This window comes from Oryzias melastigma, linkage group LG17 (assembly GCF_002922805.2).
Source record: "Oryzias melastigma strain HK-1 linkage group LG17, ASM292280v2, whole genome shotgun sequence".
Classification (NCBI taxonomy): Eukaryota; Metazoa; Chordata; class Actinopteri; order Beloniformes; family Adrianichthyidae; genus Oryzias; species Oryzias melastigma.
In genome coordinates this window covers 31,506,446-31,520,409 of record NC_050528.1, presented here as the reverse complement: position 1 = coordinate 31,520,409, position 13,964 = coordinate 31,506,446, and the positions used below count along the sequence as shown (strand labels likewise).

At 40.6% G+C, this 13,964-nt stretch overlaps 1 protein-coding gene across 2 annotated transcripts in view; it reads left to right on the top strand.

The window, feature by feature from the left end:
- The window catches only part of npm1b (nucleophosmin 1b), a 46,146-nt gene extending 32,623 nt beyond the window's left edge, over positions 1 to 13,523 (top strand). For both annotated transcript variants that reach the window (XM_036216382.1, XM_036216383.1), the window contains 3 exons: positions 9,577 to 9,672; positions 9,765 to 9,839; positions 10,837 to 13,523. In XM_036216382.1, the coding sequence (XP_036072275.1) occupies positions 9,577 to 9,672; positions 9,765 to 9,839; positions 10,837 to 10,890 (225 nt within the window). In that variant the 3' untranslated portion in view covers positions 10,891 to 13,523. The remainder of the gene's footprint in view (positions 1 to 9,576; positions 9,673 to 9,764; positions 9,840 to 10,836) is intronic.
- Positions 13,524 to 13,964: the final 441 nt, after the last annotated feature.

The following is a 13,964-nucleotide window of genomic DNA, read 5'->3' as shown; positions in this document are numbered from 1 at the left end:
GGCCTTGCAGGCCCTGACGGCCCGCCACTGAAGGAATCACACATTAATATGTGGTTGGAGTCATCTGGACCCCACAAGAGAGGGGAAGGGATAAACCTTCTGGGGTCTGTACATTTGACACCCCTGTCTTAGACCTTTCAAAATCCATGTTTGAAATTTGTATTTGTTTTAAACAAACACACCTCTAAACTGGTTTCCTGGGGCAGGGTTTCAACCTGTGACCCCAGCTCTATTGAGTTGGAGTCACCTTTGATGCCCCTCATCCCTAAGCAGCTCACAAGCACTGGAGAAACAAACTTATTAGTAAACTAATCTCCGGCTTTAATATCTACTACACATATTCCTGTTAGAGAACACGCTTTTGCAGAAACTGTTCAGAAAAGATATCATGCGCTAGCATGGCAATGTTGGCTTTAGGTGTAACAAAACATGACTGGATAAAGGGTCTACATCACTCATGTGTACAGCTTAGCGTTTTTGTCAAATACTAAGCTTCAGGATTTATAAACTCTTTAATGCTGAAAGTTTAGCTCTTAACCCTCGTCTCTCTTCTGGGGTCCAGATGACCCCACCCTTACATTGATGTGTGATCCCTCCCATAACAAAGGTGGACAGGATTTCATGTCTGCCACGAACATCAGTGAAGATAAAAAAAAAATTAAAAAAAAAAACTTGAAAAAAAGTTCAGGGCGCTGTGGGTCAAGATGACCCTACTTTTAATGTAAACTAGCCTAGGACAGCACAATGGTTAAAAGCAATGTTAGACTCTGTAGTGGTTTTCTCTCGGGCATAAAGCAGCAGCTTTTGCTGTGCTTATGGGAATTTACTGATGGCCAAGGAAACACAGAAACTTTCCCAGCAGTTTAGCATACTGGCTTTACTTTTAGTACTCCCATCCCTTTATCACTGTTCACAACTGTTTCTTCTACAATGTGTTCACACCCCTCACTTCCTGGGCACACCTTCTCCCAATTGCTCTCATTATAGTGTTTGATGTCTTGTGCAGCTTGCACTTCCAGATGCCCCTGAAGAGCAAGAAGCAGGCGTGGATGTCTGCGTGTTTCTTTTGTAAAGATAGGTGAAGGGTCATTAGTTTAGCTGGTCAGATTTTCTGCCAGCACAGACGTTCTTACCTCTTTCATCCTCGGGTGTAGCTGCACTCTTATGTGTGAAACAAGCACATGAAAAACGGCTCGTTTAAATTCAACTGACCCTGGGATAGAGCTAAACTTGCAGCTGGTGTTCGGTGGTTTGAAGAAGGTGATGCCTTCCAGTAAACGTCACCATCATAAAGTTGTAAATCCTTTTACACGCCCCTGTCGCAAGAAGAGTATAAGGCATTGTTATGGGAACTGACTAACATGTACAACATCAGCTCCATATCTATCCCTTAAATATGTTATTTAACTAACTAATTATTCTAAATTAAAAGCACTAGTTTGAGAAGGTTATACAGTTTCCAGACCTAAACCGAATAGAAAATATCCCTCCTGCTCTCTTATGGGGTCCAGACGACCCATCCTTACATCGATGTGTGATTCCTCCCATGACAAAGGCAGACAGGATTTTATGTCTGCCAGAGACACCAGTGAAGATACAATATCTTTGAAAAAAAAAGTTCAGGGCGTTGTTTGTGGGTCCAGATGAACCTACTTTTAATGTATATATGCCTAGGATAGCAAAGGTTACTTGGAGGGAGCTCAAAGCCTGTGTTTCTCAGCGACAGCCCAGAAGCCTGACTGATGTAGAGAAGATCTGTTTAGGGAAGGGGGCCAAAATCCCTTGAACAGTGTGTGCAAACCTGATGAAAAACTACAGGAAATGTTTGTCCTGTGGAATCACAAACAAAGGCTACTGTACCAAATATTTTTGGTAGAGTAATTGAATTTCTCAGGTGTTCAAATACCTATTTGCAGCAGTAACATACAAATAAATTATTTAAAAATCATACTTTGGGATTTCCAGATATTTTTTTAATATTATGCCTCTCACAGTGGACATGCACGTATGATGAAAACTTCAGAACCCTCCATGATTTCTACGTGGTAGAATTAGCAAAATCACAGGGTGTTCAATTGCTTACTTTCCTCACTCTAAGTGGGATAACTTGCAGAATCTTGCTGCAGAATTTTTTTGACCCTTTATATTTGGGTATTGTTGTTTACTATGTTCCTTTTAAAGGTGTGTTGCAACAGTGCGCTTAGTTGGTGAAATGGTGGAATTGAATCTAGCTGCTCAAAGATATTGCACTGAAATAAATTAGTTGTATACAATCGATTAATTGATTTTAAGTATTTAATTGTATATTTTGACCTAAATTGGGGTTCCAGCTCATGAATTCTACAGAAACAGATTTTCAGAAAATTATAAGGAGAAAAAAAGCTTAAAACTATGTAAATTCAAACAAAGGCACCAAAAAGGATAAACAAGAGAGCTGATGTGTAAACAAAAGCAACATATGAACAGAACAGACAAAAACTGACATGTAAACATTTTTTGTAGAAATGGGCCAGTACATTTTCAAAAGCCTTGTTTTACAGAAAGATCTGTTCTACTGTAGAACTATATACATGAACATCCCAGTTTAAGAAGAGAAAACGGTTATATAGCTGTAAAAAACCCTGAACGTGCCTCATTCAGAATCTGTGGGTTTCAGGTGGGGAAGGGGAGGACATCTGCGGTTTGGGGAGAAGGATTTAACAGCCATATCACTGGTAAAAAATTGGTAAAATCTGCCACATGGGCTTAGACGCGCTGACTTTATGCATGTTTGTGGAATAGCAGTGATACAGACACTGGAGTCCATTCCACTGACAGAGCACTGGTTAATCACGTGTAAGTGCGTCCTCTGATGCTCAGCTGCTAAACAGATGCCTGTAAGCAGTGGTACAAAAGCAGACCGGCCGGGGAAATGGTCGTGCTACAGCCGTGCATGAACGCAGAATTTCGGTGTCCAAGCATGTGTGCCGGCGTTCACTCCACAGCCAAATCCCGCACTGAAACTGCTGTTGCACTGCTGCTCCACGGCCATTGCACGGCTGTACCACTGGTACCACATGCAGTCACCCACGGCCTCAATTTTCGTGCAGTTCAAAATTTTTTTCTATGTGTACCGGCAGACACATTTTGTACCGAGTGTCTATTCTGCGGCCACGTCTCTGCCATTGCACTACCAGTCCACTGCTAACAGCGTCTGTACCACGGGGATGACGTGTTTTCCGTGCTCCAGCCGTGACATGGCCGTGAAAGTCAGTCGGACCGGCTCTAAAAACCCAGGTTTTTTAAGTTTGTGCCGAACAAATGACCGCTGTTTACCAACCATACGTCTGATCAGAATATTTCTTTCAGTTTTGTAAACCACAGACATAGATGAACTGTTAAATATTCATTTTATTTGTGTCAACCATAACATATTTTTATTAAATTGATCAGAAGTGAGAGGAGTAAGACCTTCATTACCTCCAAATCCTATGTTAACGAATGAAAAAAACGTCCATTTTACATGCTTTAAACAAATGTCCATATCTTCAGAACTGCTTCTGATATCAAAATCATTGAACCCTTGTTAGAACCACAACATTTTAGACTATGATCTGTGTAAGTTTCATGTTTCTCAGTTCAAGGTTGCTCTCACAATGGCAATCTAAACATAGGCAAGGACAAAAAAAGTGTTCACTTCATGCATAATGGAAAAGTATACGAGATGTGGGTGGAGTTTGCCTCAAACTTGGGGCTCTTGCAAAAAACTGTTCACCCCATGACTTTGTCGGTGATATTGAACGAATCTAGAGAAATTTTCCTATGTTTTGGTAAAAAAAACAAAACGTGACTCTTTGACAAACGCCCAAGGAGTTACAGCGATTTGTTTGGAAAAGTTTTGTCTTTTAAAAATGGTCATATATTATTACAATATAATAATAAATACATTTTATTTGTCAGGCGCCTTTCATGGAACTCAAGGTCACCGAACAGGATAAAAGCACAAATAAAAAATATAGAACATTGGTGTTAAAAAATACAGATGTATTGCAGTCATGATGAGTAGCCCAGTTTGAAAAGATGGGTTTTGAGGTTGGAGATGAAGAGAGGGAGTGAGTCCATAGTCCTGAGTTCAGGTGGGAGGGAGTTCCAGAGTTGTGGGGCAGAGCGACTGAATGCTCTGCTCCCCATGGTGACAAGGCGGGCGGTGGGGATGACGAGTTGGAGGGAAGTTGAGGAACTGAGGGAGCGGACTGGAATGACGACTTGGAGTAGTTCAGAGAGATATGGCGGAGCAAGGTTATGGATGGCTTTGTGGGTTAGGAGAAGGATTTTGTAAGTGATCCGCTAGGTGATGGGTAGCCAGTGAAGCTGCCTGAGTATGGGCGTGATGTGGTGGAAGGAAGGAGTCTGTGTGATGACGCGGGCAGCAGAGTTTTGGACCAGCTGGAGTTTCCGGAGAGTTTTTTGAGGGAGTCCATACAGAAGAGAATTACAATAGTCCAGGTGAGATGTGACGAGGCTGTGGACCAGTACGGCAGTGGAATGAGGGCTGAGGGAAGGACGAAGACGGCGGATGTTCCGGAGGTGGAAGTAGGCAGTCCGAGTGATATTGTTGATGTGAGAAGTGTAGGAAAGAGTGCTGTCCAAGATGACACCCAGGCTTTTAACTTGAGGGGAGGGGAGAATGAGGGAGTTGTCCAGAGGGATGACGCAATTATTTAGTTGTGAGGTTTTATCTTTTATGTTTTTAATCAGTGAAGCTTTGTCTTTTATGGTTTTTACTTTTTAAATTATTTGTTTTTATGCTTTTAATTTGTGAAGCACCTTCTGATTTTTGTCTATGAAAGGTTCTATATAAATAAACGTTGCTTACTTACTGACTTACTTACTTACTTTATTTTAAAATGACCTAACTTGCTTATCTCTCTCCATCTGTCTGATTACACTGATGCCAGTTTGTGACTCATTTAGTCTTTTTATCCACTAAAAATGTGCTTTAAAAAGCCGCACTGCAGTACACATGCCACGAGGCAGAGGACGCTGGTGAGCCCAGAGATATGTGACACTGCTGATAAAGAACAATAGATTTAGTGGCAGCAAGTCAAGTGCAGCCGTCCAGTTACTCTTTAATGTTGTTTAGCATCAATTTCTAAAAGGTGGATTTTTAAACCCCTAAACTCAAGAATTTGTTTAGACACGTCATTGGTAGTGATCTCTACTGAGACAGAGAGAGACTTTTAACACTGAAGAAAGAAAAGGAAAACTTCTACAAACAGAACATTCATCTGTTTCTTCAGAAGGAGCAGCACATAGACTTCAGTAAAAGGATGTCAATAACCTTATAATCAATATAATATATTATAATATTATAATATATTATAATCACCAATGATGTTGGTGATTTTTCTTTTTCATGCTACAGTTTGTAAACAGAAGAAAAGGAAATTCTAAACAGCACTTTATTTGTTGTCAATCAAACGGTGAATAAGCTGCTCTAGAAGCAGTGTTGTCAGATTGTGTCAGAGCTTTCCAACCCTTTGTAAATTTGTAAATCTGACTGATGACGTCAGTCCCTCACCAGCCGTGAACCTCACCGCACGTCACTGGCATGCACCAATACTTGTGTCTGATAATATGTCCATACATGCATGTCTGTTTGTGAGCGTGTGTCGCCTTCCTATTTTTGTGTGCATGCGCGTTTGTGTGCGGCATCCGTCCATGTAAAGGACATGCGTCACATACATGAATGTTTGTGTGTACAATGGGGCTGCCTGGATTAGTTGCAACTACATCAACTAATAAAATGGTCAAAAACTAATTTGCTAGTTCAAGCGTTGTTTTTTGTTTGTACTTCCGTGTTATTATGAATTTATGCTGGCGATGAGCCGCTCAGCCAAGACTTCATTCATATTTGTGTCACCCTCGTGTTGTGCGGTTCAAAGAGCTCGGATTTTGAAACGTTCACCACACAGACAGACAGGCACTGTGTCGGCACGGATCTGCCGCAGAGTTATGGAGCAGTATGAAAACTATTTACGAGTCGCAGACATGAACTAGTGAGCTCGTAATTTTGAAATCACGCACAAATAAGGCTCCGTCCCCGTCACAAATCTTTGGCTCTGCACCCTGCTAGGGCCTGGAACTGGTCCTAGCAGTGAGAACTAAGGTTTTCATCTGTTTCTCATCTTCTGTGGGTCAGAACAGACTTCACATGAGCAGTTCTTCGTGAACGTAGAGGTCATGATTGTTTGAGAGCATTAAGATCTCCTCTGTGGTCCTAGTTTTTAACATTAGGACGTCCGACCAGCTTGACATAGTTGGGCTCATCTCCACCCACAGCCTGGGCTGTGGACTCTACCATTCTGGAGTTCCCCATGGTGAGAGGCAGCGGGTTGGTGTGGGCTTACTCTTAAGGCCCCGACTTGGCTACCAAGTGTTGGATGTCACAACCGAAAGAACGAGGTCCCGACTAGAAGCTGCTGAAATGAGCATCCTCCATAGTGTGGCTGGGCGCTCCTTTAGATATAGGGTGAGAACATTGGTCCCTCACAGAGAGCGCAAACTAGAGCCACTGCTCCTCTATGTTGACCAGAGCCAGTTGAGGTGGCTCGAGCTTCTGATCCGGATGTCCTCTGGACGCCTCCCTAGAGAGGTGTTCCGGGCATGTCCCACTGGGCGGAGGCCCCGCGGAAGACCCAGGACACCCTGGAGAGACTATGTTTCTCGGCTGGTCTGGAAACACCTTGGGGTCCCCCCAGAGGAGCTGGAGGAAGTGACCGGGGAGAGGGAAGTCTGGGCATCGTTGCTTAGACTGCTGCACCCGCGACCCGGTCCTGGATGGTTGGATGAACCCTGCAGAGTAGCGTATTCACCATTTTTTGGCAACAGTTAAAGTGTGCTGTTCAAATTTGAACTTTAACATTTTTCTTCCATTTACAAACTGCAGCACAAAAAAATCACCAGAATTCTTATTATTGACGTACTTTTACTTAGAAATGAAGTCTGTGTGCTGCTCCTTCTAAAAAAAAAAAAAATCAATAACTTTTTTATAGAAGTCTTTCTTTTCTTTCTTCAGTTTTAAATGTCTCTCTGTCTCAATGGAGATCACTGCCAGTTACGTGTCTCCAGAAACTCCTGAGTTTAGGCACGTAATCTTCCATTTAGAAAATGATGCTAAACAATATTAAAGATTAACTGGACGCTGCTCTCGACTTGCATTCTATTATTCTTTAGCCTCGCTTTCTCATTCTCCGGGTTCACAAGTGCCTTCTGCCGTGAGGCAGGTGTAATGTGTTCCTCAATTTGCCAATCTTGGGTTTCTCTAGCAAATATACTTTACTCTCAACTCCCACCTGTGGACTTGTGGCTCTCACCACCTTCATGGAGTCTGTTTTTAATGGTTTGAGCAGGCACGTGCACTTTTGATCAGCTGTGGCAAAAAAAAACATAAATCTATAATCTGCCGCGAAGAGCAGAATATAGGTGCAGGAAAATAATAGACCCTGATGTACAACAAGAAGCAAAAAACGAGACGGGTGAGCATGCGAGGTACAGCAGATGTTGACCTTCACATCCAAACCACATTTCATTTACTGAGGAAGCAGATATGTTTTAGGAGAGCCAAAACCAGAGCTCTCAGCTCAGGGGAGACAGATTGTGGTGAGTCAACACCAGGAGTCCTTTTGCCCTCTACTCCTTTTTTGTCAGAATAAAGACTAGGGCTGTGAGGAGTATCCGGGTGCTCGAGTGTTCGCGATCTGCTCCTGAAAATTCGAGTACGGATACTCGCGAAGTCCAAGATCGCTGATTCGTGATCTTTATAAATGTAGTAAATTGTAGTAAAATATGATCAAAATATCGCCTGGGAACGATGTATTTTGCTCTGAAATGCAGATTAATGTAGGATTTTAATGTAGGATTTAAGTTTACGAACTAAAACAAAGAGCCGCGGTTCTGCCAACGGAGGTAAACACACCTTTGTGACGATGAAGCTTCCGGTTTTCAAAGTAAAACTAGCAAGAGCTTTTTTCTGTTCAGAAACTGAGACTGAACTTCCGCTCACAGACATAACTTCTGAAACAATGAATTAGCTTTAACATTGGAGCATTAGCTTCAGTGTTTACTTTCTTTTGGTTATGATAACTCTTCAACATTTGACATAATTAACGAAACTCCATCTTATTCTGAAGAAACAGCCTCGCGCTGCTGAAAGGTGGATGTAATCAACGTGAATCAGCTGATTCTGCTGCGAAAAAAAATACTTTTTTCATACGGACTCTGAACCAATATGTGATCATTAGAACATAAAATATTAAAGAACTTTGAGGATAGAAAACTGTGGAGAACATTTTCAGGTTTTGCTGTTAAATGATCCAAAACAGCAGTGATTTTTATCATGTTTATGTTGTTTATGTTACTGCTGAACCAGAAGATTGATTAAAAAAAAATGTTTAAAATGACAAACAACATTTCTTTTTATCTGAATCTTTGTGTTTTTTTTAATCAGTTTTGTTCATTTTGATCTCCTGTTCTAAATAAATGTATAAATGATGATTAAATGCAAATAATTTGAATTTTTATCCATCCAGTAAATAGACATACACATTGTAATAAACATATTAAAAAGTTAGAATCGTGATTCGATTCGTGAATCGTTGAGCTTGATACGTGAATCGAATTGGATCGCCACCTAAGCAATGAACCACAGACCTAATAAAGACGGTAGCCCACCAAAAGGTCAGTATAGTCAGTTATTTTTGTGCCCCAAGCTGTGCATGAAAATATCCTGGCAGTTGGTATTATGGTTCCATATACTTCCAAACAACTTTAGGATTTGGGATTCCCTTGTAACGTGTCATATAAATTACATTAAACTCCTTAAAAGAGCAATAAAACAGCTTGGGAACCAGAAGATAAGGAGTGTCATGATTAAGGCAGTGCATGCCATTGCCTGCAGAAGAGTAGACCCTGGTGTTGGCTGTGCTCATTGTGTGAGATGGCACAAGAGTGAGTGTGTTCTGTAAATTGTTTCTGTTGCCTTTTAAATGCATTTCTAGCTATTAATAAACCCTGCAATTTCGCTGGATTCCAAACTGGTTTAGCATGTAGGGACAGGCTGCCTAACATGCAGCTGGGCTCCACAGTCTCTGTATGTTGATGTGTCACACCGAGGGAATGGAAGATGTCTGGAACTTTGGCTGCCTTGGTCTGGGTGTACCCTTCAAATAGAATGTTCATGTTATACATGCTGTACTTTGTTCAGAAAAGAGCAAAATAATGTAATTTAACTAAACTGTATAGCCCTTTGTAGTGCTTTTATTTGTATTCAGCTCTTTCATCACAGTGAGCCCATAAGCACAGACCAAGACTAAATAAAAGTATGAGGTTGTGGTATGGGACCAAAATCCCTGTCAGTATCTCAAGTTCTTTTTTTTTTTTTGCCAGAGCAGAGGAAGTAAAATGATTATTGATACCTAACCTTGAGGGCGGATAAGAAAATATTCCTGTGGAATTTTAGACTTTGATGTTATCTGCATCTTTGTAAATCTGTCTTATTTGACATATTAAGCTAAATTTTCTTATCTGTATGCCTAGTTACATACCCCAGGAAAAGACAAGCCCCAGGCTGGCCCGTCCAATTCTCTGTCTTTGACTGAGATTAAGAGCAAGTTGTCCACAGCAGCCAAAGAGGTAAAGATTGTACTGTCGTTATTTCCTTTTATTTCTTTCTTTTTAAGCTTTATTGCTCAGATAATGTTTTATATGTTTGTTTTTTCCTTCAGGGAAAACCTTTACCAAAAACTGAACAGAAGTTTGAAAATTTTCTGAAGAGTTCTTTTAAAATCACAGACAAACAGGTAAGAAACAATGTCAGTCCTACTTTTGTTTTCATTTTATGATGTCATATTACTTACAAAAGTCACAGCTTCCATTCTAATTTCTAAGGATGGAAAGAATTATATAAATAGTCCTCAGTTGACACAGGGTGTATTAACCCAAACCTCATTTTAGCTTTTTGAATTCTTGGTTTTGATGTCTTATTGCTTCTCTACAGTCCCCACACTGGCTGGTATACCACAGCTGTCTCTTCAGCACAGTGCTTTCCTTATGAAATATATTTTTGTTGTGTCGATCCACTCATACGAGGTGGAGTGGGAGTACACCTGCCAAGGCAAAGCTCTGTGTGATGAATTATATTTTGTCTTCTGTAGCCTTAATGAAAGTGCTGGTGGGATGTGAATTGTACCAGTCTTTTTCAATTCAAGGCCTTTGACCAAAAGTTGCACTTAAGTCTTTTTCTAACTTGAATCCATCGTATAGCGTGGCTTTCCATTAGTTTTAGGAAGTCATGGCAGAATTGTAATTTAAGGCAAGTGTTGAAACTGCATTATTTATGCTGTAAGGTTAGGTTCACTTGAATTAGAATATTTAATGGTCATTTCAAATGGTGGTGTTAAAAAAGTTAAGTGCACAGATGTGAGAGCCGCTGGAAGCTCTTTAGAGCAATACAAGGACTCGGTGCACAAGAAAAGTGTGGGTGGAGTCATTTCAGGGAGAGCTTGTTGATCCCAGTGTGTAGAAACATCTGTGGAAGTGCTTTAGTTTCATCAGCCAAGGCTGAGATCTGTCAGACCTGGAGCACCTAGTCATATACTCTGGTATGTACAGCTTCCCCCACCCAACCCCTTGTCGTTCCTAAGCAGCCCCATCCAAGCACATCGTTCCCACAGGCAAAATACACAAAAGCATGTCATAGTAAAGTGAGTCATGTGCCCTGTGCTGTATCACACTTCATTCAAATGATTTACAGTTTCTCCCTTTCTTTTGAATTTTCTTTCTCCTCACCTTCTTTAGGTGGTGAAGGATCTCTGGAATTTTTTGAAAATGCAGAAGGTCCAGATGAAGTAGCCACATCTATCTTGAAGCATATGCAGATTTATCTGCAGGAACTTTGAAGGCGCAGAGCTTTTCCACCTCACTCCCATCACTACACCTATGGACTTGAATCAGGACTAAATGCTACAGTAAAGCTGTCAGTGCACGAATAAAAAAAGAACAACAACAAAATGCTCGGATGACTAACAGCTGAGAGGTTTTTTTGTTTGGTCTTTACTGTTAGCATTTTGTGGGCTGACATCATTAGAGGAACAAGCTTGATCTTTCACATGAGATGAATGCACATAAATGCTGAAGTGACCAACCCTTCAGCTGCATCATGTACTCATGGAGATGCTTTAGTTTGAGAAATGCAGGTTTGGGTTTGTGTGTGTTTCTGTCACTAATGAAATGGGAAATATTTGCTTAATCTTCCTTCACATATGTATCTTCTTCTTCATTTCATATATATGTATTCTGTATGCAAAGATAAAGCAGAGCGCTGGCTGGTGTGACTTTCAGAAAAAAAACTTTAAATAACATTGACTGTCCTAAAACAGAAAAACTGTGAAGTATTTTTGTCTACTTATATGATGTAAATTTTTTATCACAACTAAATGTATTTGAAATGACTCTTTTGTAATCAAATTTGGCAAAAGATGTACGCAAAGGATAAGTGTGTTTCTATCTTTTACAGTTTTATTTAAAACTTGTCTAAAATTATAAAATCCAAAAATCTGCTGGGATGTGTGCAGCTCATTGCTGATAAGCAGAAAAGAACATTCTCATCTTTCACTTGACATTTAAAGTATTTACAAAGATTTAATAACAAGGCGCTTGGATTAACTCCAGAGGAAAAATGTGAAAATCTTACACACACATGAAAGACTTGCAGTTATCCAGACACAAACTGGCATATATTAGGAAAGAATTTGCAGTATGAATGTTCGCAGTACAACATTTTTCACATCATATTTTTAGAGAAACGGAAAAGCCTCAAATGAAGAGGTAGTAAAGTGAAAGAAAAATACATTCTTTAATTTTGTTTTCTTATCATCAATACTTTTATATAATTGTGTGCGTCAGAAAATAGCAGCCAAAGTTACTGGTTGTAGAATGGTTCTTGAAAAGTGCTATCTAGATCTATCTAATATGACTTCTCAAATACTTTTTATGGCTGATTAGATCCAGGGAGCCTTACTGGTTGCTGTCCGTTCTCTGTACGACCGGAGCAGGAGCTTGGTCCACTTAGCCAGCAGTAAGTCAGACCTGTTCCCGGTGCATGTTGGACTCCGGCAGGGCTGCCCTTTATCCCCGGTTCTGTTCATAGGTCTTATGGACAGAATTTCTAGGCGCAGCCAGGGGCCGGAGGGGATTTGGTTTGGGGACCTCAGGGGACCTTTGGGGACCTCTCTGCTCTTTGCAGATGATGTTGTCCTGTTGGCTTAATTGAGCCAGGACCTCCAGCATGTATTGGATCGGTGGCTGGGCCCTTCCTTAGGGTGCATTCACACCGAACGCCATCCGCACGACAAATTCACATGCCCTGCCCCTCTTTCGTCACAAGACAAATTCGTTGTTCGTCACCTGTCAAAAAAAAATCTCCCACCACGGCTGCATGTGGGAGGAGCTACCAGCTAATGTTTTTGGGATGATCGCTATAAGGAACGGTGTCTGTGGATATCTCACTTAGAATGTATGGAAGACATAGATGTTGAGAAACAAGTTTCTTTTATTTATTATTTACAAGAACACCGGTAATAATGTCTCCATGTTTAGGTTTATATGATTAAACTGTGTCTCCGGCTGAACTTGAAGGCTCTCTGTTTCGTAATAATCCGAGGGGGAAAAAGTTTAAAGTTGAACTGTTTTTATCTCATTTATTACCCTGTCATATGTTGACTAGAAGTGCTGTTTCATTTGGTTCTAATGTGTGTGATGTGGAGGTCACGTCTGTGGTGTTATTTCATTACCTTCCTACCATCTGAAAATGAGGTTCGATCATTAGAGATTATACCTTTTAGACACAGACATTCTGCTTAGGGTGAGAAATGGCCCAACAGATTGTCTGTAAGAAATTGTGTCCCAATGTACTCTCCTTACTTGAACTTTCAAACATTTTCATGTCTTTTTTTGAGTTTTGAATGCAAATGATCAATAATGACATGACATCAGGCCAGAGCAACATGATATGACTTTGTATTGCTTATTTTCACTCTTGTAAACAGGCTTGTAGTTCATAGAATTTCACCGAAGGGCCATGTAACTTTCTGACTTTGTGATGACTTGGTCTGCTGACATTTCAAATACCCCAGCAGATGTCACTTGAGTTTCTTTAATAATACTGAAGACAAGTTCTTTGGTAATTGTCGTGTTGACTTTTGCCCATGTATTGTACTGTATGTGTATTTGTGACATTAACTGTTTTTATGTTTTACAAAAAAGATGTCTCTGGCAGCTGAACCATTTGTTTTAAAATCTGTTGTTACTCTTCTTTTCATGAGCTTTTTAATGACTGATTCGTGATTTTTGTCATCAAACTTCCTGATTGATTGATTAGCCACAAGTATTGGCTACAATGAACTCTGCTTTTGTTTATAGTTGTTTTTGTTTTTATGTTTTACTTTCTTTTGTTCATTAAGCTCAATAAAATGTTCTTCATTTTATGTTCTGTCTGTGAGTCTTATTTGAGCACAGGGAGGAAATGAAGGACTACAATACATTTCACACATTTCTCATCACAACTCGCTCCACCACAATTGGAAAAAAAAGAATAGTTGTTGAAAAGAATGCACATTTAAAAGCTGTTAGAGAACTTAGGCTTACCAGTTCTGGTTCCTAAGATGAGGCACACTGAGGAGCCAAACCCCTTCAGACCAGAAGTCCTGACCTCCCACCTAGACAAGACCATGGAGAGGCTCATCCTCCAGAACAGAAGCTGGAAGGGGCGGGGTTGGATGGAAGATTGACAGACCACCATGCTACAGTATGTGAGGCCACATGACCATGGGTCAGAGATGGTGATTTCCAGCCCGGGGGCACCTCAGGAGACTACTCTCACTGATCCTCTTCACCTTCCACAACTGGAACTTCAGTTGTCACCTATG